Raw genomic sequence first — 25,516 nt, 5'->3', positions numbered from 1 at the left:
CTTGAATTCTGCATTCTCTTGAGACGCAGATATCCAAGAGGTGGACAATTAACTGTATATACTAGTTTAATAAGTGACATTTAGCCTACATTTTAATACCTTTATTTGAATAGGGCAACATTTGTATTTTAAAATCTTTATTTTAATATGGAAACATGACACCTCATTCTACAATGTTTCTATGATTAAATCACTGACTCCTCCCCTATCAGCCAATCACTGTTTGTATACTCCATGGCAACAATCATTTTATGCATCGTGGAATAAAAGTAAACATATAAACAAATAAAAAAACAGATGTGTGTGTGTGTGTGTGAATTTTTTTTTTTTTTCTTCCCCCTCCTCTCAGCTGACAAACTGTCTTTGCTTGTGTACTTTTAATAATGAGAGTCTGTCTGCTTGAATGCATGCTGTGATCATGTGATTCATTTTCCCTGGCTTTTCTGTCCTGTTCTTAGGTGATGTAAAAACACGGTACCATGTGAATGGTTGAGGAACATGAAGCCTGCACACAAACTACTGTTCGTCCTGTGTCCCATGCTGGTCTTGGGGTTCATCTACTACTCTTCTGGGAAGCTCCATTTGCACGTATGGGGCCAGAAGCCACGTGAGTAGTTCTCAGGCCTCGTATTGCCATCTATCTGTTAATGTGAGTCCGGTTGTGACCTCTCTGTACGTGGGCACCTTTTGCTCAGTCAATATGTATGTTTGCCACAGTTTGTTTGTTAGACCCTCTGTCAGTTGAATTATTAAGCTTAACAGTCTGCTTGCGTGCTTGCCTTACAACTGGTTGTTTAGGTTAGATCACGTCTCAAAGTGATTATTCTCATGTGGGTTCACAGGGTTTGCAGTTCTGTTTTCAAAGAGCTCACGGTTTGTAATTGTTTGCTCAAAGTAGTGTTATTTTTTTATTTTAGTTTTATTATAGTTTTATTTTTAATTAACTAAAATTATAAAAATAAAAGCTTTCACGTTAATTTAATTTTTAATAATTTTGTTATGTGCTTTTGTCATTATTACTTTTTTAACATAAATCAATTTTTTTAGCATAATAAAATGCTTTTGTCATTTTACTTTTTTTAACATTACTATTTATCTTTAATTTATTTTTAGTTTAGTTTTAGTTTTTAGTTATTTTCAGTTAATAATTTTAGTGCCTCCACTTAAAATTATTTCAGTATTTGCCAAGGCAACATTTCTAATATCCATTTAGTTTTTTCAACTAATATTTATATTTTATTTTATTTCAGTTTCAGTTAACACAAATGTTTTTAATAGTCTGTGATAACACTGGCTCAAAGTAAATAATTCAGGGTACATTTGACCATAGGGCAAGAATAAAAAAAAAATTGCTAAATGCAAGATATCCTCCTTTTCAATTCCATGGTTTAGAGGTACGGTAGGCATTTGTATGGCTAAATATTTGTTGTTCAAATGTTTGCGCAGGCTCATGGACTTTAGTAGCTGGTCTAGGGTTGTCACAGTTCCAAAATTTCAGTAGTCAGTCCCAATACTAGTAAAATTTTGCAGTTTCATTTTACCAATTTTGGTACCAAAGCAAAAACTGATGAATTAAGTACTTTTAAAACATATTGTTCCATTTTGTCTCTCCTTTTGTCTGTTTCCTATTGAATCATGCATAGTGTACTTAGCAGCATGAAAAACTTAACTTAATCAAGTTGTGAATGGGTAATAAACAAAAAAAGAGAAGAGCCCTCTCTTTACTTTTCTCTAAAGCGCAAGCTCACTGAATTCTGCACTGGTCTGAAAATTTAGCTGCACGATTCTGGATAAATTGAGAATCACTTTTTTTTTTTTTCTTTTTTTTTTTAAATAGAGATCACAATTCTCCCATGATTCTGAACAGGCAACTAAACAAAGTAACATGCAAATTATTATATTCTGACAAAATGTTAATTGCTGCAGTCCATTTAAAAGTTTAATTAATTTGAATGAATCATTTAAAAAAAATCTGTTTGAATGAATGATTCAATGACTCACTTGTTTTATTACTGTATGAATCCACATTTTTAAATGAATCTCTTGAATTAATTATTCAGTGACAAATACATTTTTTTAACAGTTACTTGTCCTGTCTTAGTGGCATAACAAGGTAATCAATGGAGTCGTTATTTGAAGTGCCAAGTAACTTTCAAAAGGTGATTTGCTCTATTTTGATACTGTAGACATCAGAGGTTATGTCCGAACTATCAACTTTTATCCCAGTACTTCTGTGATAATTTGAATATTTGTAGCACAGAAATAATGATACTGTGTGGTTGAAAAGACTTTGTGAAGCGGTTTAATACCTAACTGCTTTCTATGGTCAGTGGCAACCACAACACAGATCTGAATGTTCCAATGTGATTTTGTCAGAGGTTTAATCGGAGTTGCCAAGGTTTAATCGAGATCGCAATATTTTTTTTTTTTTAACGATTAATCATCATCAGTTGTAAAATTAATTTCTTATTTACATTGTTTACACTTTGTTGGTTATAATGAAAGGATTCTCAAGCTGTTTAACAAAACGAAACGTTTTCAGCAGTGTTAAGTGGATTCTGACTAACTTACTGACTACCACCTCTGATAGGCCATTGCGTTCACATGCTCAACAGATATGATTGTAATTGTCTAAAATGCTCATCGCTTGTAAAAACTCGCTGTAAATCAGTGGTTCTCAAACTTTTTTGGTCATGTACCTTTAATTATGCAATTTTTTTTTTTCAATTTTACTGTGTCTATACCTAATTGAGCATATTTTTTTTTAAAACATAAACATCTTTCACATAGACATTAAACATTGTGAATTAGCTTGAGTAAAGTGAGCAAATTAAAAGCAAGTCAATAACTGGGTAAATCAAAACAGCCTCCTCAACTTTAACCTCAGATATTTTTACTTTCAACTTTTTTGTATTTTCAAAATACGTTGTTTTTAACGCATTAACACTAATATTGGGCAAATGTTTTTTTTTAAATTATTTATGTTGTTATGTTGTGTAAATGCTTTTAGATTTGTTTGTTTTTTTGCATGTTTTAGATGTTTTAGTTTTTCTAAAGTGATTAAACAATATGTAATTGTAAATGTTATAGATGTTGTATTCCAGATAAAGGGGACAAGATTTTTTTTTTTAAGCCACTCAAAAATTCAAACGTTTAAAAACAAATGTGTGTAAAATAATAGTCAAACCATTTCACATGATGTTAGGTTTTTGCAATTATTTTAGAGTGAGGTTTCCTTTGAATTTATTTTCATGACTGAATAGTCACGTTTGTCATATTTTGACAATGACCCAGATGTGATTCTATCAAAAAAAACAAAACACTATTAAATATTTAGTATAATTTTATTTTTAAATGTATATATTATTTATGATTTAATTATTTGAAAAGTTGATTATCATGCACTGAAGCAGAAATCATGCTAGCTGACAGCAACAAAGTTTATTAAATAAGGCTCTGGTACTTTATTAAATTTCCCCAGAACAAGAACAATTTAGCACCACTGATGCCAGGTCATTATATACCCTGTTTTTTCTGTAGGTGGATCAGAGCAAGACATATTATAGTCAGGGATGTGCGAGACTATTCGACTAGTTAATTAAATGATACTGCTTGGAAATACTAGTCATTTACGTTTCTTTTTTTTTTTTTTGCACATTTAATGTTTTGCTTTATATTTTTACAGAGACTACGTTTCAAATACTGTCATGTTAATGTTACATTTTACAATAATATATTATTTTGAAAAGTGCATCTCTGGAGCAGAAAACATCTCTGTATCTCATGTATCTCTGTGGCGCTCGCGGCGGGTTCAGAGAAATGTCCACTGGAAAGATGAATGAGGCAAGGGAGTTTTTTGAAAGCCTACACAACTTTTCTGTCTTCTTTGTCATATCAAACTAGTAACAATTAAGCTTACCCATAAGCTTGTTATACTAACGGTTATGAGGGACAATACGATATTGAATTTTATATCGGATTAAAGGAGAAACCTGGACATGCAAGTGGTTGCTGTGGTATCAAACAACAATACATTAACATGCTGACTTATGTGGACTAACTTTTGTTTAAGGAAATCTGTTTATAATATGCTGTTGGGTTCGACTTTATTAGACAGCGCATTGATTCAGTTGATTGAATAAATTGCCTATGTTTATAATGGCTAACAGTGCGCGGGGGTTAGACTAGTCAACTAGTCGGTTGCAAAATTTCCATTTAATGTCATTGAAATTAGTCGTTGCACACATTGCTAATTATAGCATGGCATTCCTGTAGCATCTTTAAATAGACTCGCCTTCATTGTTGATAAAAATCGAAATGCTTTAAAATAATCTCTTCTCGCTTCTTTATTTCAGGGGACAAATCGGGCATATGAAAAACAAGTCATTATAATTTTCTAGCAGGGTTTTTAAATTAGATCCATAGTGTCCGCAAAGAGTTTTAGGGTACATTAACACAACAACAATTTACTAAAAATGTAAAAAAAATTCCTTTGTGTTTTTCGTGTACAGACGACAACATTGTAAGAAGTTGATGATGTCACTTTGTAAAGAAACACTACACGCCTATAGACTGAACACTTAATATGTTTATGCATGATGTTACAGTTTTCACAAATTTAGATGATGATGGTATCGTTTCCAGAAACCTGCAGTTTGACATCTGAAATCAGGCCCCCAAAACACTGTTGTCGTGTAAATGAACGACCAAAACGGATAAAGTTTTCTGTTTTCAGTTGAAAAGGGTGTTGTGTAAACGGCTCCTTAGATTTAAAGATTGGACAAGATGAAGTTTTGCACGAGACAAATATACTTCATGAAATAAGTTTCAGTTGGAGTGAATTCAGTTGTTATCTAGAGGCTCCTTGATTGTTTAGTCTTATCAGATCCACTTAAGAGGAGAACATGTTGTGTGTCTCAAAAAATAATTGTGTGTAAATTATAAAGTGTGTATTGCATGCCAAATGTTGCATACAAAATTATTTTGGAAATAACTCTTAGTGATCAGCTCCATTTACTTTTATGCATTGAGAGAGGACATACTGTACATTTAAATGTTTTGTTAAATCCAGCACAGTTAATACAGTATTAAAGAGTCCACCAAGCAAATGTTTCAGTGTATGTTGAAGTTTTTGTTTTATTTTTTCTAAATGGGATTGTTTTAGCCTTTATTTATAGGACCAGAATCAGGAAAGTTGATTGCCAGTAAGGTGAATGAGATCAAGACATGTAGGACTCGAAGCATGAGTCAACAGCTCTTATGTCACGAGTAGGCATGTGACGGTATTACATTTTCATGTTGTGATAATTGCTGAAGCTTTTATCATGGTATACGGTATTATCACGATATTAAAATAAGTTGCAAAATAGTGTTGTTATAGTAAACAGGTTTAAGAACTCTTTTTCTTATAACAAAAAGAACATTTAAATACAATACCGCAGTACACGCACACACAAAAATATTAAGTAAAATGTTTCAAACAGATTTAAAGTGCAAAAGAATTATACATTTTCAATCATTATAAGACATGTTGTTGTCCAGATTAAAATAAAAAAATGTTTGTTTAGAAATAAATAGCCTATTAAGTTGTTAAATGTTTGGTGCTGTGATGAACATTGTGAATACAAAAAAAACTGAATGACAGTTTGAAGCATTTTAAATACTGGTCAGTAGCGCAGCTGCTTTGTTTATCGTTTTTTTGGGGTAACCACTGCATTTCTTCTGCTCCATCAGAACCCTATGCTGTCAGAGAGTGAACGCATACTTTCATTAAGTGCGTCTCCTTCACTCATTCCACCATGTGCTTCTCGTGCACGTTGCACTTGTTTACATGAGTGCGTGTGTCCCTTTGATGCAGCATACAGTGTTGTTGTGCATTTTATACGGTTGATGGGGAAAGTATTCCTTAAATACATTATAAAAATTTGAATAATTCGTAATACATAATTATTCTCAGTATTTTGAAGTGCCCACGATAACAATATTCAGTGCATATTCAATATTGTGATATATCGTATTACCGAATATCAGCACATGTCTAGTCATGAGTGCTTTACAGTACTAAGACATCATGGTTTTGATGCAAGCACTTATTGTTATAGTACATGTTTACTGACAACACTGAAATAGCCTAGGTCTTGTGCTGCTTAATATGCAGTTGACATGGAATTAAGATATAGACTTTGTGCTTGTTCAGTCAATGAAAGGTTATGGAGGTTTTAATGTTACAAGGCAGGTTCTTGATGTTCTTCCGTTGGTATGCTGATTTTCATAGATGTAAAATCCTCACCTTTCAGTGACGACTCACCTTTTTGAGATCAAAAGTCGCCTATGGGATTTGCATAGATCCAGTGCAAAAGTGTTTTTGTCGGGGTACTTGTGAACTTACAAGAGTAAATAAAGAACTGGTTGTTTCAGAAAGTACTGTACAGTGCTTCCATTACTCTTTACTTAAAATATTACCCTTTATAGACATAGTTTTTAATGTATGTGAGGTCTGAGATGTGGGAACGGTGCGAAGCGAGAGGGCAAACAGTTTGCAGTTCAGCTCAGTATTGCGTCTAACCAGCCAATATTGCCTTAAATAGCCTGTATTGCACTTCATCTCTTATAACATGAGATTTTGACCAAACGTATTAAATCTTGATTTTGTTGAAATGTCGTGGAAAATTACAGTTTTGGACATACAGTATAAAGTAATAAAAAATAAATAAAAAGAAACCCCTTAAAGTAACTACAAATGAGCATGTAAAGCAAATATCTTTAAAAAAAACTCCCCGCCCCATACAATGTTCTCCCCCTTACCTGTTTGCATCCCTGGTTTTTCATTGAATGAATCCAAATAAGGTGCATTTATTTGCGCTTCCACTTGGCTGCAACCTTTTTTCAGTCACTAGAGGGAGGGAGAGCACCACACTATAGGGTCAGATTCACAGAGGCTGCTGGTGGGTGATGATGGGTCTCACTTCTCTAAGTAAGGTCTTTACTTTCTTTGAGAAGTGAGACCCATACTTGCATGGAGTTGGATCTACTTGCATGGAGTCAGATGGCAGGTTCTATTGGATAATAGACATTAGTGGATATTATTTATGCCTGTGGTTTCCAGTACATGACAGAGCCAAAACCAAAGTCCAAAGAACCTCTGTTTGGTCATGAAAGATAGGATTGATTTAAGGGAAGTTTGTAAAGTCAATTTGGAGTCCTGTATTAAAAAAAAATAAAAATAAAAAATAAATAAATAAATAATATATATATATATATATATATATATATATATATATATATATATATTTTGCTGATGTTGGCTCTGTTTTTCACTCAACGGAAAGACATGTAAGTGTTTACTGTTCCGTTATGTTGGACATTTAGAGACGTTAAAGGAGTTTCTGTAATGTTTTTGAATTTTTTTTAGACTATTGTGCTGAAGCGTAGCACTTGTGCTTAGGCTGTGTGCACTCAGTGAGTAATAACTACTACATTAATGTCAGTACTGACACCAGTCTTTTCTTATTTGTTCATTATACCAACCGTATACTTATTCGCTGCTAGACCACGTGCGACCACCTGTTAAAAATATACGATTAGTGAAGATTAAAGTGAGAATTTCCAATGCTTTTCACTATTTCTGCAAAATGGGCAGCAATGAATATTTATGTTTGAATGAATTAATATTTTTTTGAAGTAATTATTTTACATTTGAGTAGTTGTTTACATTATATAGCCCTGAAAACCTATTATGTTTTTTTTTCTGTCATTTGTTTTGTGTGGATATTTTTATTTTTCGTTCATTTTATCATGGTGAATAAGCGGAGGATAAGGGCTGCTTCACAAATGATTTGAAAGGTCCATGCAACTGCCACTAGGGGGCAAAATGCGACAATCAAATGTTGAATTTTGGAGATAGTGGAAAGGCAGCTTCAGTCCACACACACACACTGCTGCAGCAGGATGTTTATCATGTACAACACTAACACTAAAGTACTTTAGCATGCTGTTGGAAAACGGGTCGGTCCTGGTGCAGACAAGTCAGAACGGTCCCCGTGTTTCTGATCTGCAAAAGGGCCCGAAATGTGTAAATAGTGTAAATATGATTGATGTTCTACTTGATAAGACAGAAGAAAGTGTTTTCATCCCATGTGGAAAAGAGTCTGTGGTACAGACCGATGATAAAGCAAATAACTATTTGGTTGCTGCAATTATTTTGAAGTTTTATTGATTAATGGTTTCTTATTGGCTCTTAGAAACGCAGCTGAGGAAATGGATTTGGCAGGTTTCTTCATTTATTCCACTCCTTATGTACAGTCTCCGAGATTATTTAGTGTTCAGCAGGCAAGTTATTCTCAGTTTGTTCAATTCATGTTTGCCTTCGCTGACTTCGGTATCTTGAACCTCTGTGGAAAAAGTTAGATTAATTATAAACGGCACATTTCGACAGCTGCGCCCAGTTTATTTTGGAAAAATTTTGTGAACCTGGGATGGGTTTTTTGAACCTAACCCCTGTTATGAAAGGCACTTCAGGACACATTGTAAAGACAAATCACAATAAATGGCTCTGAAAAGGGTACGAGGGAAGGAAACGCAACCCTATTTTGATGATAAATGACAAAGAGAGGGCAAGAACAATTTTTAAATTTTTTTTTTTTTTTTTTATAGAAATGCTCTTTATAAATCATATGTTACTGAGCTTTAGTGGATCTGCAGAGAGGAATGAGAGAACCCACCCAGATCCAGGTTCATAGTAGGGATGGGCATTTTTGGCAATTTTTCATTTTGATCATCAATAGGTTTCAAAAACGAGTAATCGAGTACTCGGGGGCGGGGCATGGCCGTCATGGAGATAATGAAAAATCTGAAGACTGTTAAGAAAATGAATGTTAAAAATAAAAATATAACATCAAAACCTGTCTATGAAAACATGAAAATGTGATTAGAACACTGTTAGATTATGATTATGATGAGGTGAAGAGTGACTTTATGCCAATAAACTGAAGCCCGTTCTATGACACATCCTGTGATATTAATCAGATGAAAGCGATCTTTTCGGCACGGAACCCCATTTTCTGCAGTGGGGATGAGCGGAACGGTTTGAGAATGGACACAGGCCGGGAAGCCTCAGCGGAACCGTGGTAAAGTGGTATCTGAGCATGTGACTGCCTGTCTGAGTTTTGTCAACACTCGACAGACGGAGGCGGCACGATATTTGACGGAGGCGGCCACCTCGTAATTCTCTATGCAGGAAAAACCCTGTATTAGACTACAATAGTGTAACTATTGTAATTTTTTTTTATTTATTCTAATATTTCAACAGTTTTACAGTATGAAAATCACTGATTATTGCTAAATTAATTATGAATGGATTTTAAAGGATATTTTCAGCATAAGATAAAAGCTTGGCACTGCACAGCTTGCGTTGAACTGTGTTTTTCATCTTGTCAAAGTGAAGCCAGGCATCACTACGTGACTTCAAGTCCATTCTCTCTTATCACGTCTTTTGACGCATACTGTGGAAAGCTAAACAATCAGAGCTCAGGGCGCCGCCCAAAGTGCTGCTATAACCAATCAGGAGAAGAAGAAAAAACATTTCTATAATGATCGATGATCGATCGCCGCTGTCACGGTCGAGTACTTGATCGCTGTTGCACATCCCTAGTTCATAGCGGAGCTATTACACAATGTTTGCACACCGGACACGAGCCTCATGATGCATCCAGACAAAAAAGAACCCATAACAATCAATGAAGATACCTGCTTTGAAAGTTAGGTTGGTTAAAGTAACTGATGTTTTTTTTTTTTTCTTTTGATGAGCTGCAGAGCTGCACTATATTTTTCTTGTTCATCTCAAATAAAATTGTTTCAATTATAAATATTAAGTTTTTGCTTAAAGGCACAGTATGTAAGTTTCGCTGCTAGAGGTCGAGAAAACAATCTTAGGTCTTATTCAAAACGATAACAAAGGCCTAGCTTGATAACACTGTGAATGAGCGTGGAATCATGGGAGTTGTCGTCTTCACCTCCACAGCCAATGGAAAGCAGTTCGATGGGACTCAAAGCAGAAATCATGTTCATGAATTAACTAATGTATTAAAGTTTTAATAATGTTGTGGTATGAAGCATCAAGTGCTACATTCTAATTAAGTAGCCGCAAGTGCTGAATTACTACTCATCACTTTATTTGACAAATTAAAATTGTGGGGTAACACAGTGCTATTTTACTTGATTTATTGCAAAAATCTTACATATTGTGCCTTTTAATTAAAATATATTAAATATCTTCTTACAATTATTTCAAACTTATCTTGTGAATTCTTTTTTTTTTTTTTTCTCTCTGGCTTTCTAATTTAAATCATCTTTGTTTTGAGCTATATATGCAGTAATAGCAGTAATAAATGGTGTTATATATGCTAATCTAATGAAACTTTTTAAAAAGTCTGTTTTTATAGGCTCACAAATGGATTTCTGTTAAAACAATAATGTAGGAATGTTTTCATTTTACTGTTGCTAAAGTCTAGCATCAAACTTACAGCTGACTGGTCCATGTTAGAGAATATTATGAGTTGGGGTGGGCGATATATTTAGATATATTTAGGTAGACATGATTAATCGGTAGAAATTTGTCAACCAGTAGAGATTTTGGACTATCGTCTCTATCGCGGTTATGCTCATGTGACGTTGCCGTGCTGGTCCGTCACAAAAGCTTATCATTTGCATGTGTTTTGCACAGTGAAGACTAGCCTATGGAGTGTTTTTTGTACATTTAATTACTTTATACAATTTATCTAGTATTTCTTCTTATTTAGTGCTTTGACGTTTTTCAGGTACGTCTATTTCATTTGTGTCTTTGTCCTATTGTAGTTTTTTTTTGTCCTATTGCTTGTAATTTTTTGCTTAGGCTAGTATTAGTTTTTTTGTGATTATTGAAAATGGTGATGAGAATTATGAAATTTCAATGGTATCAAAATTGTGATGTAAAAAAACTTATTTAAAGCAAAAATAAATATACTGTGATCTCTATATCGTTATCGTGAAATAAAATGACTCCTATAGAGATACAGGGAGTGCAGAATTATTAGGCAAGTTGATTTTCTGATCATATTTTTTCCCAAGCACATTTTACCAATTCCAATCCACATCAATCTTAATAACTACTATTAATATTGTTTTTAATCATTTATAAGTGATATATAATTGTTCATGAAGGCTGGAAATGAAAAATGCCTTATATTCAGGTGTGCAGAATTATTAGGCAAGTTTTCTTTTACAGGCAAAATGAGCCAAAAAAGAGATTTAACTCAGACTGAAAAGTCAAAAATTATTAAATACTCATGAGAAGGACGCAATACTAATGCAATACTAGAAATTGCAAAGTTAAAGCATGACCAAGGGACAGCAAAATGCTCATTGGGTCAGCGGGGTCAGACAAAAACAGGTGGAAAAGAAAAGACACATGTTAACTGCAAAATAATTAAGAATTATGTGTGAAACCATCAGGAACCCTTTAGTCTCCAGCGCCACCATTTTCCAGAACTGCAACCTACCTGGAGTCTCCAGAAGTGCAAGGTCTCAGGATCTCAGAGACTTAGGTTAGCTAAAGAATCCTAAAAAATGACCCGCTCTTGATAAGAATCACAAGCTGAAGTGTTATAAAATACATGAAGACTGGGTTTTTATAGGCCTTATAAACAGACAGCTTGAGAGTGACTCCTGAAGGACCAGCACCACATCCTCTTGTACCACTGTTTGAAGAATTTATCTTCCAGAATCTGGCAGTAAGTTTTGGAAGATCATTTTTAGTCCATCTCTGCAAGACAGACATTTCAGGATAAGAGATGGACTAAAAGTGAACTCAAACACCTTACTGCCAGATTCTGGATAAATTCTTCAAACAGTGGTACAAGAGGATGTGGTGCTGGTCCATCAGGAGTCATTCTCAAGCTGTCTGTCTATAAGCCCTATTAAAACCCAGTCTTCATGTATTTTATAACACTTCAGCTTGTGATTCTTATCAAGTGCAGGTCATTTTTTAGGATTCTTTAGCTAACCTAAGTCTCTGAGATCCTGAGACCTTGCACTTCTGGAGACTCCAGGTAGGTTGCAGTTCTGGAAAATGGTGGCGCTGGAGACTAAAGGGTTCCTGATGGTTTCACACTTAATTCTTCACCTTAATTCTTAATTATTTTGCAGTTAACATGTGTCTTTTCTTTTCCACCTGTTTTTGTCTGACCCCGCTGACCCAATGAGCATTTTGCTGTCCCTTGGTCATGCTTTAACTTTGCAATTTCTAGTATTGCATTAGTATTGCGTCCTTCTCATGAGTATTTAATAATTTTTGACTTTTCAGTCTGAGTTAAATCTCTTTTTTGGCTCATTTTGCCAGTAAAAGAAAACTTGCCTAATAATTCTGCACACCTGAATATAAGGCATTTTTCATTTCCAGCCTTCATGAACAATTATATATCACTTATAAATGATTAAAAACAATATTAATAGTAGTTATTAAGATTGATGTGGATTGGAATTGGTAAAATGTGCTTGGGAAAAAAATATGATCAGAAAATCAACTTGCCTAATAATTCTGCACTCCCTGTATACGATTTTAGTCATATCGCCTACCCCTAAATGTGAGATGACATGCTGCTTTGACGCAGTGGAGACGTAGTGTTAAAAGTTATAATACAATCAATGTAGTAATTGTCAAAAGCTGGTTTTGTCCATTTTGAAAGAAGATCTGTGGCATCAAACCTGAAAACTTTCTGAAGGCACTGTTTGCTATTGTGTGTTTTGGTTTCTACATGTTCATAAAGTTTACCCTCATTATCATATGCTGTTTGAATGTGCACATATTTAGCAGGTCTGCTAATGTTTAACTCTTTTGTTTCACAGACAAAGATGTGGCGGCCATAATAAAAGTCAGTAAGGTCACTAAAAATACTGTCAAATCCCCTGTGACCAAAGGTAGAAACTCTCCACCGCTCGTTCTGTTGTGGCAATTTTTGGGGACTGGTGAAATAATCAATGGGCTCGCTGGTGGGCACTAACATTCTTAACATCCATCTGGGTTTGTTTGTGTTTTTTTTTATTTTTTTTATTTCTTTAATAATCAGTTGCACAGGCAGCTAATGGTATCAGCTGGAAATTATGGTGATGGGCATCCTGAAAATTTCAACCTCATGTAATTTCTGGAACTAATGCAACTTTCTAGTTCATACTGTTTGAAATAGGTTGGCGATTGAGGGTTTGGCCTGAGGGTCATTCAGCATGACCTCAAAGTTTCCAGAAGATTGTGTCAAGGACAGAATCACCGGGCCTAATTGATGGTCTTGTGTTTCAGAGCCGGTGGTGGAGGGTCCTGTCTCCGTGGGACGAATAGTAGGCTCAGGTACAGCCTTACTGCAAAGAGTGCACTCTGGTCAACATGAGAACCCCAGCAGTTATTATGGGAGGCCTAGTAGTCCAGAGATGATGTCCTCCACTACATTACACACAAAAGCCCCTTTCACACCAAATGCAATATGGGAACAAGCAAAAAAATGAACCAACAAAAATAAAGTGATTTTGCCAGTACAGCAGGTGGTGCTGAATGACAGCAAAGCTCACACAAGCCAGGACAGATAACTGAAAGGTGTCCCGATTTGTGCCTGACAAGTCCCATAAGGGTTAGTACCCAAAAATGTAAAAAAAAAAAAAAAAAAAACTCATCAGTTACTCACTCTCATGTCGTTTCAAACCCGTAAGACTTTTGTTCATCTTCAAAACACAAATGAAGACATTTCAAATGAAATCTGCGAGATTTCTGTCCCTCCATTGACAGTCCATGCAACTACCGCTTTGATGCTTCAAATAGTTCATAAAGAGACACAATCGCTTTATGGGCCTGTTTACACATGATCACTTCATGCGTTTTCTCTGATCGGCTAGCTATCCGATCGTGAAAAGACCAGGTCTAAATGCCCTCCGAAACGCATTCGAGACTGATATAAATCCGATTGCTCAAACCACTTCAGGAGGTGATCTGGGACGCATTCCAGTCAAAATTGAACAGGTCTAAATGCATCTGGTTGTTGAAACCACATATGTAAATTTAACTCCCAAAAATACTAAAAAATAAACGAGTGAGCATGTTATAGGCTAAATAACATGTTATAGCCAGATATGACAGCGTTACTGCAGCACGCATCGCCGCATTAGTGTAGCTGAGTATCTGTTCACAGCAAGACAACGCGCAAACTGCCGCAAATCAAACTGAAAGTAAGTCTCAGGCGCTCAAAACCCAATCATCTTCATTAAAGGTGCCCTAGATTCAAAATTTGAATTTACCTCGGCATAGTTGAATAACAAGAGTTCAGTACATGGAAAAGACATACATTGAGTTTCAAACTCCATTGCTTTCTCTTTCTTACGTAAATCTCATTTGTTTAAAGACTTCCGGAAAACACGCGGATCTCAACATAACACAGACTGTTACGTAACAGTCGGGGTGTACGCCCCAATATTTGCATATGCCAGCCCATGTTCCCAACATTATGAAAGGCATTAGACAAGGGCAGCCAGTAACATCTGGATCTGCACAGGTGAATCAACAGACTAGGTAAACAAGAACAACAGCGAAAATGGCAGATGGAGCCAATAATAACTGACATGATCCATGATAGCATGATATTTTTAGTGATATTTGTAAATTGCCTATATAAATATTTCGTTAGCATGTTGCTAATGTACTGTTAAATGTGGTTAAAGTTACCATCGTTTCTTACTGTATTCACGGAGACGAGAGCCGTCGCTATTTTCATTTTTAAACACTTGCAGTCTGTATAATTCATAAACACAACTTCATTCTTTATAAATTCTCTCCAACAGTGTAGCATTAGCCGTTAGCCACAGAGCACAGCCTCAAACTCATAGAGAATCAAATATAAACATCAAAATAAATACTATACTCACATAATTCGAAGCATGCATACAGCATGCATGACGAACATATTGTAAAGATCCATTTGAGGGTTATATTAGCTGTGTGAACTTTGTAAATGTGCTGTAATATAGTCGAGAGCTCGTGTGGCAGGGAGCACGTGAATTAAAGGGGCGGCGCGCTGAAAAAATCAGTGCATAGTTAATGATGCCCCAAAATAGGCAGTTAAAAAAATTCATAAAAAAAAATCTATGGGGTATTTTGAGCTGAAACTTCACAGACACATTCAGGGGACACCTTAGACTTATATTACATCTTGTGAAAAAGCATTCTTGGACACCTTTAAAAGTAATTAGACTAAATGATCTTACCAGTACTGTTACAGTGCTCTCTCCTATTGTGTCTTTGATTTTGAAATTAGCTGATGATCAATAATACAGCTCATATTTGTTGCTTTCGGTGACGTGAACTCCATGAAATCTGCATATAGCGCGGGAATTGAAGATCAGATCTGTATCCGTTTTGCGGAGACACGTTTATGTGGCCAAATGTAAATGCAAGCGTTTTTATAAATCCGATAGCTATCCGATCAGAGAAAACGCATGAAGTGACCAGGTGTAAACAGGCCCTATATGATGAACAGATTTCAATCCCTGCTGTAAATAGCTACTTATGAATCTTTATAATGTATCCCCCACACACCCACCCATCTCATTTAAAAATGTTACTGCTGAACTTTTAAGAAATCTTGTTTCTCTGACCACCAGGGCCATAACCACCATAAAGTTAATTTCAGTAGTATTTTGCTTTTGTGCAAAATCTTTTTTTTTTTCATAACAGAATTGAACTTCAACTTACGGAGACAGGTGTAAGTGTGAACATTGAAAAGTCTCCAAGAGAAACTTATAAATACCTATAAAAATGACCACATTTTTAAATATGACATCACAGATTATTTTAATGGTATTATTTTTAAGAGAAAATTGTGATGGCATGATAGGGTTGAACAGACAGTGAGGTCTCAGAAAGTACATAAAGCATTATAGAAAAATTACATAATATTTTAATTAAGTAAATCCATTAAAAAGTAACAGTGATTAATATGGATATTTCTTTTTTATTTTAAAAGTTCTTTAGCATTATACATGAAACCAAGTTAAATATATAAATAATGTAACCAACTTCAGTATCTTGTTAATTATATGAGTTATTTTATAGTCATGGAGATACTTGAAGAGTTCAGATGCAAAAGCCTATAAACGCCAACTTCGTCAAAAATGAGATTATGATATTGATATTGAGTGAATGTCACATGCCACCAACATTCAGTACACTATGAATGAAAAACACATCTTAGACTTCATACCTTAGAATGATGTCTTTATGTGTTTAGTTATAATATAAATGGGTTTCACCCTTAATTTTGCAAAGACTTGCATTATAAATCACAGCGATTTGATTTGCAGGCTGTCAGTGTCACACTGCTAAACCAGCCTAAACCTACCAATCATCGGAGACACTTAAATTGTCAGTTTTTGGTGTTTTTTGTTTTCCTTTTCTTTTCTTTTTTCTGCAACTTAATTTACATCCCTGTGAAATTGTAATCAAAGACTTGGGCCACCATCTGAAAGGGTTCAGGTCTGACCCCAGCGGGTATCTAAGAGTTTGCTTGCTGTGATTCCACAGTTAAGACACCCTTGGAGGGTCTGTCTCCGAATTGCCAACTTTGAATAATAGCATCTGTTAAACATTCCTTTTGTTTTCAGCAGTGGTCACTTTCTAACCAGTTCCTCCTCTCCATTCTGCAGCATCTGTCTGGAGAGCATCAGTGGAGTTCTCAAACTCTCCTTTCCATGCCTTAGTGCCATATGATTAGCAATGCTGTCCACGCTGATGCCTTATTCACGCTGTGAATGCCACAAGTTTTGCTAATGAGAATGTAGTAGCTGAATTAATGTTTTGATCCACATTTACCTGTTCATCAGTCCTTTTACTGCAGCATATTATTTCAGTTTTGTCTTTTGTTAAATGTTTATTGTGTCTAGCTGCACTGCTCTGGCTATCACATTAAGCATGCTTAAAGTCAAACATGTTACTTTATTTATTAAAAAAAAAAATGAAGTAAGCATTCTTAAGTATGCATAGCAGTTTTGGTTTCATTTCCCCCCTGCTCACACTTCTTGTTTTTCCCTCTTCTTTTTTTAAGGCTTAACATCATCTTTACCTCATAGACACACCTATGGTCTAATGAAGCCCGCATAGGTGGAGAGCTGCTTTTTAACAATTTCCCAGCTGAAATGTGGAATGTTTTGGCTGGGCTAATCTAATATTGCTGCTGCTTCCACATGCACTAAAATCCTTTAGATGATGACCTAACCTTATGAATGTTAAAGTATTATTAACATGTTTAGTGGTACAAAAATGCACCAATGTTGCATTTTGACATGATGATGGCATAGCAAGTAAGAATTTTTTTTATTTTATTATTTGGCTTATGATGTTCTGAGTTAATGTTAATTTTCATTTTTCTCTTCACAGTGTTTGATAAGCAAGGATTCTTGCTGAATCTGGAAACAAAGCTGTAAGTATTCTGTGTGATACAATTCTTTCCTTGGGACTGGTTCACACAGAACGCATTTTTGCTTTGAAAAAACACAAGGTCTCGAGACATGTTTTTTTAAAGTTGAACTGATTTTAACCTGAGTGTTGCATTTTTAGAATGCTGTGTCATGCGGAGATGCTGCAACCGGTCAAACATGTCCATCTAACATGCGTTTGCATAGAAAAATAATGGAAAAGAAGCTCAGTGGAATGGAAAAACGTGTTCTGTGTGAACGGCCTCTTATACATTTTACCAATAGAGAGAAAATTTACATAATGAAAATGTTATTACAGTGATCAAGAGCAAACTGCCTTTTTAGTTTATCTGCATTATTCAATTTATTTTTATGTGATTTTACATGATTTTTAGATTACATAAAGAATTTGTATTATAGATATTAGATGGTATCACTGGTCACCATTTCTTTTTCACCCCATTATCTTTCTACTTTCACTTGTGCAGTTCAGTTGTCCTTTACAAATGTTATTGTATTTCCAGAATATATTGCTTATGCTCACCAAGGCTGTATTTATTGGAGAAAAAAAAAGTAAAAAATAGTAATATTGCGAAATATAAATACATTTTTAAAATGATCAGTGTACATTTCAGTGCTTCCCACAGGTTTGAAATATACTCGCGGTGGTAGCCGGGCGAAAAATCCTCCTATTACCCACGGCACAAAAATAGTCTACTACATGTGACACACAAATAATGTGTGATTTTTAACAGTATTTTTATTTATTGAAATTAATTTTAATTACATAGCATATTACATTTAATTACATACTAATATTATGCATTATTATTATGCAAAATTTAAATGGTTCACCTTTTCCTATGTTCTCCTTGCTGTCATATAGTGTCTTTCTCAGTGAATGGGACACAGATTTTACTAGTAATATGTATAAAATGAATAATATATGTGTCAAATAATGTTCTTAGTCTTTTCTTCCTGTGGGGGAGACTACAATAATTTACTATGAATTAAATGGAAATCAAATTAAATACAATTTATTGCGTAACCAAAATACCAATAATGCCCAAAAGAAAAAGAAAAAACGTAGCGTGTGACATTTAATTATAAACAAGCCCGAAATACACAGGTACTCTTATTTTGAAATGTCTGTACTATTGCAGGCTAATCCTTGAGATTCTTACAATCGTCTAAAACATTTTGTATAAAGGCCATAAAGTAGACATTGTAATAATTCATCAACTTGAGTTCATTAGCAATCGCTTGGCATAAATCTGCGCTTTTCATTCATTGAGAATCACTTTGAAGCAGACTGAAGCGATGCAGCGCTTGTGGGAATGTCAGCGGGAGTAAACCGTTCTGACGCACACGTAACGAGCAGGTATGAAACGACTAGTTTATCGATCGTGGATGGTTTCATTATCTTGCGTGGATATAAAAGTATAAGAGGATAAAAATAATAAAAGCAAAAATGTGTCTCCAAATATACTTGGGCGGCCCGCCCAAGTAAAGTCTATGTGTGGGAAGCACTGCATTACTTTTTCAGGATACTTTGATGAATAGAAACTTTAAAAGAACAGCATATTTGCCATCACAGGAGTAACTTACATTTTAAAATACAGTATATTCAAACACACAAAAAAAATATTTTAACTTGTAATAATATTTCTCAATATTACTGTATAGATAGATAGATAGATAATATGAAATGTAAGTCTAAGAGATCAATTTAATGCATCTTTGCTGAATTTCTTTAAAAAAAAAAAAAACTTTTCAATGATAGTGTATAATATATCAGGTGGTTGTAACAATACAAATATAGTGAAATATAAATAAAAATAAAATCTAAAAAGTCTTAAAAGCAATAAAGGCTTTTGACCTCATTCAGTGCCATCAGTGTCTTTGAGCAATCTATTCCAGCAACCTCGTGTGACGTGTTGTGATGTATTATAGGTCTGTGTGTGGTAGGTATATGTTTACATTTCATCTTTGAAGCAGCCATACTCTCAGACTCTCACCTCGCCCTAATTTCTGTGTTGAGCATCAGAGAAGGCATGTCTGTCCACACCATTCACACGTACAATAAGCAAAGCCTTCGACAGGTTTAGATTTCATTGACGCTGTGAGCAAAAACTGTCTGTGTGGTGCACTTCATCATTCAGCTGGCCTCAATCCACCATCCACTCTGCTTCTTAAAGACTCAGAGCTGTCACGACAACAAAATACGACACTGTCCCATTGGGCCAACCACTTCATCAAAGTGAAGGTTTCAGCAAATAAGTGTCTTGTGGCTTTTATGTTAACTGTTGAAAAGGCACTTAGTGTAGGACATTGTGATTTGATGTGAAAACCTGGGGTTGCAGCATTTTATCAACAATGTAAATTCAGAGAACATGGTTTTGTTTTTTAATGTGTTACTGTCACTTCAGTATAATAGTGATTTTTAATCCAGACTAGTATTGAGATTAATACAGTTAATACTGTAGATGCCATTTAACAAGGTGGTCCAGCTAGCATGTGTCCATTCTCACCCACTCCAGTCTTTGATAGTCCTGATTTCTCTCTCTCACACAAACCCATTGGCCTCTCAGACCTGACCTGTGTCCTCTTCACCTGTTTATTTGAACTTCTCTCATTGTGAGCTGCAGGTTATTAATCACACTGCTCAGTTTAGGTGGTAGGAGCATGTCTACTTCCCCCATCCATTTAGATGATTTCTCAATATTTCATTATTGTTACAACCACTTGATATATTATACCTATATGTCCAAAACTTTGGGGTCGGTAAAATTTTAAAAAATGTTTTAAAAAGAAATCTTGTGCTCATATAGGCTAAATTTTCTATGTTAATGTATTTTAAAATGTAATTTATTCCTGTGATAAGCTGAATTTTCAGCATCATTACTCCAGTCTTCAATGTCACATGAACCTTCAGAAATCCTTCTAATATGCTGATTTGCTGCTCAAGAAACATTGTGCTGCTATATATTTTATATTATTGAACAAAGTTCAAAAGAACAGCATTTATTTGAAATAGAATTTTTTGTAACAATGTAAAAGTCATCATATTTGATCAATTTAATGCATTCTTGCTGAATAAAAGTATTAATTTCTTTCTTTTTTTTTTAAGTCTTACTGACCCCATCAATTTTGAATGATGGTGTAAATATATCTATAAATAACAGAATACTGTAGGTGTTTTAAAAAGAGTCCTGATTGTTCCAGTTATGTACAAGTTTTTAACTTTTTTGTGTTATAGTGACTAAATATTTTTGACTCTCGTATAACCCTACCCTCATAATGAAAACTTTTAAATGAAAAAAAAAAAAAATATTATAGTAAGGCTCCTACAATGGAGGCAATAAACATTAAAATACACAGTTTTTAAAAGTATAACCACAAGATTCTAAGCATTACAGATTTTAACAAGAGACATGAGTTACATGGCATAACTGTCTGTAAAGCATTGTTTGCATTGAGCAAACGTCTGTCACGCATAACCAGATGTTTATTCATCTAGAAAAGTAGACAGTTTTATAGTTAGAAAAATAAACTGGCTTTATGGAATAATTAGCGTAATTACTTCACATTTCAGCTTTTAAACAACCCGGAACGCTGGCCCTGTTTAGTTCCATTGTGAGTGTGTAACTGGGTTTTTGCCTTTTTCCTATAAAAACAAAACAAAACTGAGGGGCAATTCAAAATTGTTTTCTGTGGTAACATCATGCCACAAATGCTTTCTTTAGAGCGCTAGCTGTTTTGAGCTTGGAACATTCTTTCAGAACAAAAGTATGCAATAAACACACTCACTGTTTGTGTAGCCAGCAAAATGTGTTGCATTCCTAACGTTTGATTATTTCTTTTATTTAACACATCAGCGATAAATGAAGTTTCACGAAGTAATCCATCACATCCTGATCTAGATGTCATTTATCATGTGCCAAGCTAGATAAAAACAATATACCTCAATTTTACCATTACCCCGTAGCATAGTCATGCTGCGTGATATTCCTGTCAGGTTTAACATTTACAATCCAAAATTAATGCCTCCTCTTTCTTCTCCCCTCTAACTGTCTACAGGCCTCCAGAGTTGGTGTACAAGTATGGAAACCTCAGTGAAGGATCCTGCAGACCTGGCTATGCAGCTGCCAAAATGACTGCTATCTATCCAAAGTATGAACAATATAGCTATACATTTTTTTTATTTAACATAATACTTCGGGTTCAACAATATGAATGGCTCACTGTCTTTTTTTGTAACGTATTGAACATGTTGTTGCACAATCTGCTATTTTAAATTAGTGATGCACTGATATTTCGACCACTGAAAAAATTGTTTCCGTTTCGCCTGAAATTATTTAACTGTGCCAGTGTCTTTTTCCTGCCCACAATGTGTATAAGCTATCTATAACATGCTCTCTATAACATATACGTTATATTTAACATATTAATGATTATTTAAAGTGCTCCTATTATGCTTTTTTGAATATTACCTTTCATGCAGTGTTTTTAATATAGCTGTTTGTGAATGTAATAGGTCTGCAAAGTTTTAAAGATGGATGACAAATAGTTGTCTCCTAAATGAACGAAGTGACGAGTCGTCAGCAATTCCAGTTTCACTGCCTGTTACATACCTATGTAACACTGTAACAAATTTGGTCTTCATTGACTGCCCACAAACAACCTCTACTTTGACCCTGTACAAAACACTGTACCTGTAGCAGAGGCTTGGAAGTGTTTGGTTCGTGTTGTCGACATGTTGAGAAGATGCTGTTTTCAGCGCTGTGAGTTCACTTGCAGAGGATGAGGACTTGGGCTGGAATTGATATGGAAAAAACTGACGGCATCATTACTGTTTGTATCACTGTGTATACAAGTGCTGTCGAAGCCTCCAGAGCTGAAATTCAGATATGGTAATAGGCGTTTTGTTTCCAACACAGCGATAGAAAAATCACAACGGACTGGGCCATCTGACCAATCAGAGTGGAGTAAGTTCATGGAAAGGAGGGGTTTAGAGAGACTGAATATTCGAACAAACTGTTTTCAGAGAGTTTGAGAAAAGAGATGATGTGAAATGTATATTATGAGAAAAGTAAAGTGATTTTTTTTTTACTTTTTTTTACTTGTAAACTTGTTGTAGGAGACCTCCAAAACAAAGCTAGGAACCTTTAAAATAGCATAATAGGGGCACTTTAATGTATGTTTGAATAAATCTGTCATATATATATATATATATATATATATATATATATATATATATATATATATATATATATATATATATATATATATATTCTCTGTTTAAATGTTTACATAACAACAAATTTGAGCAGAAACATAATTTGATTATTAAAAAAACTGCCTTGCGTGAAGTTTAAAAGTTTATTTTTTTAAAAGTTTACAGGTTTTATTTGACTTTGATTATTACATTAAATACGAGTATTAAATAAACTTTAATTTAGGTGTTGGTGTTTCAGTAAAAAAAAAATTAGGTGCATCATAAATTTAAATATGTCATCAAGTTAAAGTTAGCTGTCTGAGATGGGTATTTTGTTGAAATTATTAACACAAATGTAAATATAAAATGACTTGTTTATCAAAGTGGTGACTGACAGAAAAACATTCTTATGGTTGAGTCCTGATACATGAATTATCCATTGGTCTATTGCAGTTTCACATGAATTGGTGCTTTGCTAGATGTGGTTGTGTTTTAAAAAAAAAAATGTATTCCATATTTCAAAAGAAGGATAATTGAAGATGGCAGATGGGATAGATGTTTGGTTGGAAGAACACAAAGAAGCTTTGCCTGAATGCTGAGTTTTTATTCACCTTTTTATTTTCATCAGTTCAGCTTTTTTTTTTTTTTTTTAAAGCTGTTTTTCATCTGCACGGCTTTGCAATACTGAGCTCTCTGTCGTCTTCAGAATTAAGTACAAACTCTGTGAATGCAGGACCACTTTGTTAAAGATTTACTTCCTTAGCCCTGATTTACCAAGTTCCTCTTGTATTCAACTCTCCGTGGTTTCACCCGTCACCATTCGAGAGACACTATGTCACTTCTCAGCTACGAAGCCCCTGAGGCCAGTCTCATAATATCTCTGACTGAACAGAAAGCTGCTCCTCTGATCCTTTAAGTCCTTGTTAATTTGTGACCTACCACAACAAACAACCACTTCCGCATGCTCGCCGGCTCCACAATGCGCCTGTTGTAACTCTTTTGGAAGTGGACAGTAATTCTGTCTTTGCGGCTGAGAGGAACAAGCTCTGTAAAGCAGCCACTGTGGATGACTGAATGAGTCAACTTCTTCCATTTGACTAAATCCTCAGAGCGCCCCTCGACCCTCGATGATGTCACACAACACTCAGGGACCCTCAGTGATGTCATGGGCCTTTGATGGAACTTTCCGTCTTTGCTGGCATCCGTATTCCATTGTTTCCACATCTTTAGGATAATTCTCTGGCTGGCAGAAGTCATTGTAAGCAGAAGTCATTTTTCCACTACAGCATGCCCAACGATGATAAACATTAAGCATCACGCTTTGGTTTGTTCATGGATATTTCTCTCATCGCCATAAGATTGTTTAGAAATAGCTTTTCCACCAATCAAGCAAGATTATTTTGGAAGGGATTTTAGAAGCTATCACAAAACAGTAACTATCACACAATAGCAACAGCAATATTTTGTGCAAGTCAGATGGTTGCCCTGAATTGACTGACTAAACAAAAATATTAATTTATATAACCTTTTAAAGAAGAAAGAGTATAAAGAACTTGACAAGAATGACAAGTTCATGTTTCAGTTGATGAAGTTTTGTTGTGTCGTTATTTGTCTAGAGGCAGTACAAGCATCAAGAGGCCCATAAAGCAGAGCAGTGACTGAATTGGTGCCTGAAACTTTTTAACAGGTCTCCCAATTAACGGCATATGTGTTAACAGTGTCTACAATGTGCCTCTAATTAACATGTGATGGATCAATGTTCTCAGGGTCTCTGTTTATCTTTTGGGGTCAAAAGGCACTGCTGCCACATCATTACAACACAAATATTTGAGCTTTTTTATTGCATGATAAATTATTTGTAATGATGTTTAGGATACATTGATTCAGTTTAGATATTGCCAAAATCTTGATGAAGCTGAAACATTTTATGTACTTTTTGAATACAACAGATTATATGTTTCATGAACTGACATTGTACAACAGTAATAATGAGTGATAAATATACATGCGTTCAATAATGCGTAACATTTTAAACGTTTAAAAAATACAAAGTATATGTAGTAACATTACATTAATACATGCTGTGTTAGTGCATGTCCATGATATCTAATGCATTCATGTAAATGAATTGAACCATTGTTTCCATTGAATGAATCAATAATTATATTAGTTTTGTAATTGGACATTTTTTATTTAGCATCTTAGAGGAATAATTGTGTCCATGTTTGGATAAAGAACCTTAAGACTCAAATTTAAGAATATCACCTAGTATAATTAAAAAGTAAAACAGTGCGGCATTACCCCGCAATTTTATTTTATAAAATAAAGTGCCCTGTATGAATAGTAATTTAGCACTTGTGGCTGTTTTCATTAGAATGAAATAAAATAATGTGAATTTAAGTGATCAAACATAACTGTAACAAAGTTCAAGTTCAGTTAAGGATGTTAAACGTAACTTTAATCATAAAATAAACATAAACAGCAAAACGAAAGAGGTGGCAGCGGCCGACTGCAGCATATAAGCACAGCAACTAAAAATGTCACAGGGTCTTGGGCCCGCCCTGATTTATACCACAGTAACGTTAATAAAACTTAAATACATTAGCTCATCCATGAACATGATTTCTGCTTGAGTTCCATTGGATTGCTTTCCATCGGCTGTGGAGGTGAAGTCAACAACTCCCATGATTCCACTCTCATTCACGGCATCATAAAGCTACACCTTTGTTGTTGTTTTGAATAAGTGACCTCTAGCGGTGAAACTAACATACTGTGCCTTTAAATTTTACTTTTAGGCCGTGTGTCCACCAGAGCCTT

The 25,516-nt window shown here is 34.8% G+C and overlaps 1 protein-coding gene across 6 annotated transcripts in view; it reads left to right on the top strand.

The window, feature by feature from the left end:
* The window catches only part of st3gal3b (ST3 beta-galactoside alpha-2,3-sialyltransferase 3b), a 70,910-nt gene that overhangs the window by 7,020 nt on the left and 38,374 nt on the right, over window positions 1-25,516 (top strand). For 2 of the 6 annotated variants that reach the window (XM_048164452.1, XM_048164453.1), the window contains exons 2-6: window positions 459-607; window positions 12,880-12,951; window positions 13,328-13,375; window positions 17,444-17,486; window positions 21,562-21,654. In XM_048164452.1, the coding sequence (XP_048020409.1) occupies window positions 499-607; window positions 12,880-12,951; window positions 13,328-13,375; window positions 17,444-17,486; window positions 21,562-21,654 (365 nt within the window). In that variant the 5' untranslated portion in view covers window positions 459-498. Of the gene's footprint in view, window positions 1-458; window positions 608-12,879; window positions 13,055-13,327; window positions 13,376-16,713; window positions 17,487-21,561; window positions 21,655-25,516 lie in introns of those variants that run through there. The other 4 variants (XM_048164456.1, XM_048164454.1, XM_048164457.1 and 1 more) reach the window with 4 other exon arrangements.

The sequence above is a fragment of the Megalobrama amblycephala genome, linkage group LG17 (assembly GCF_018812025.1).
Source record: "Megalobrama amblycephala isolate DHTTF-2021 linkage group LG17, ASM1881202v1, whole genome shotgun sequence".
Classification (NCBI taxonomy): domain Eukaryota; kingdom Metazoa; phylum Chordata; class Actinopteri; order Cypriniformes; family Xenocyprididae; genus Megalobrama; species Megalobrama amblycephala.
The sequence above is the reverse complement of the archived record's forward strand: the minus strand, read 5'-3'. Positions and strand labels throughout refer to the sequence as shown.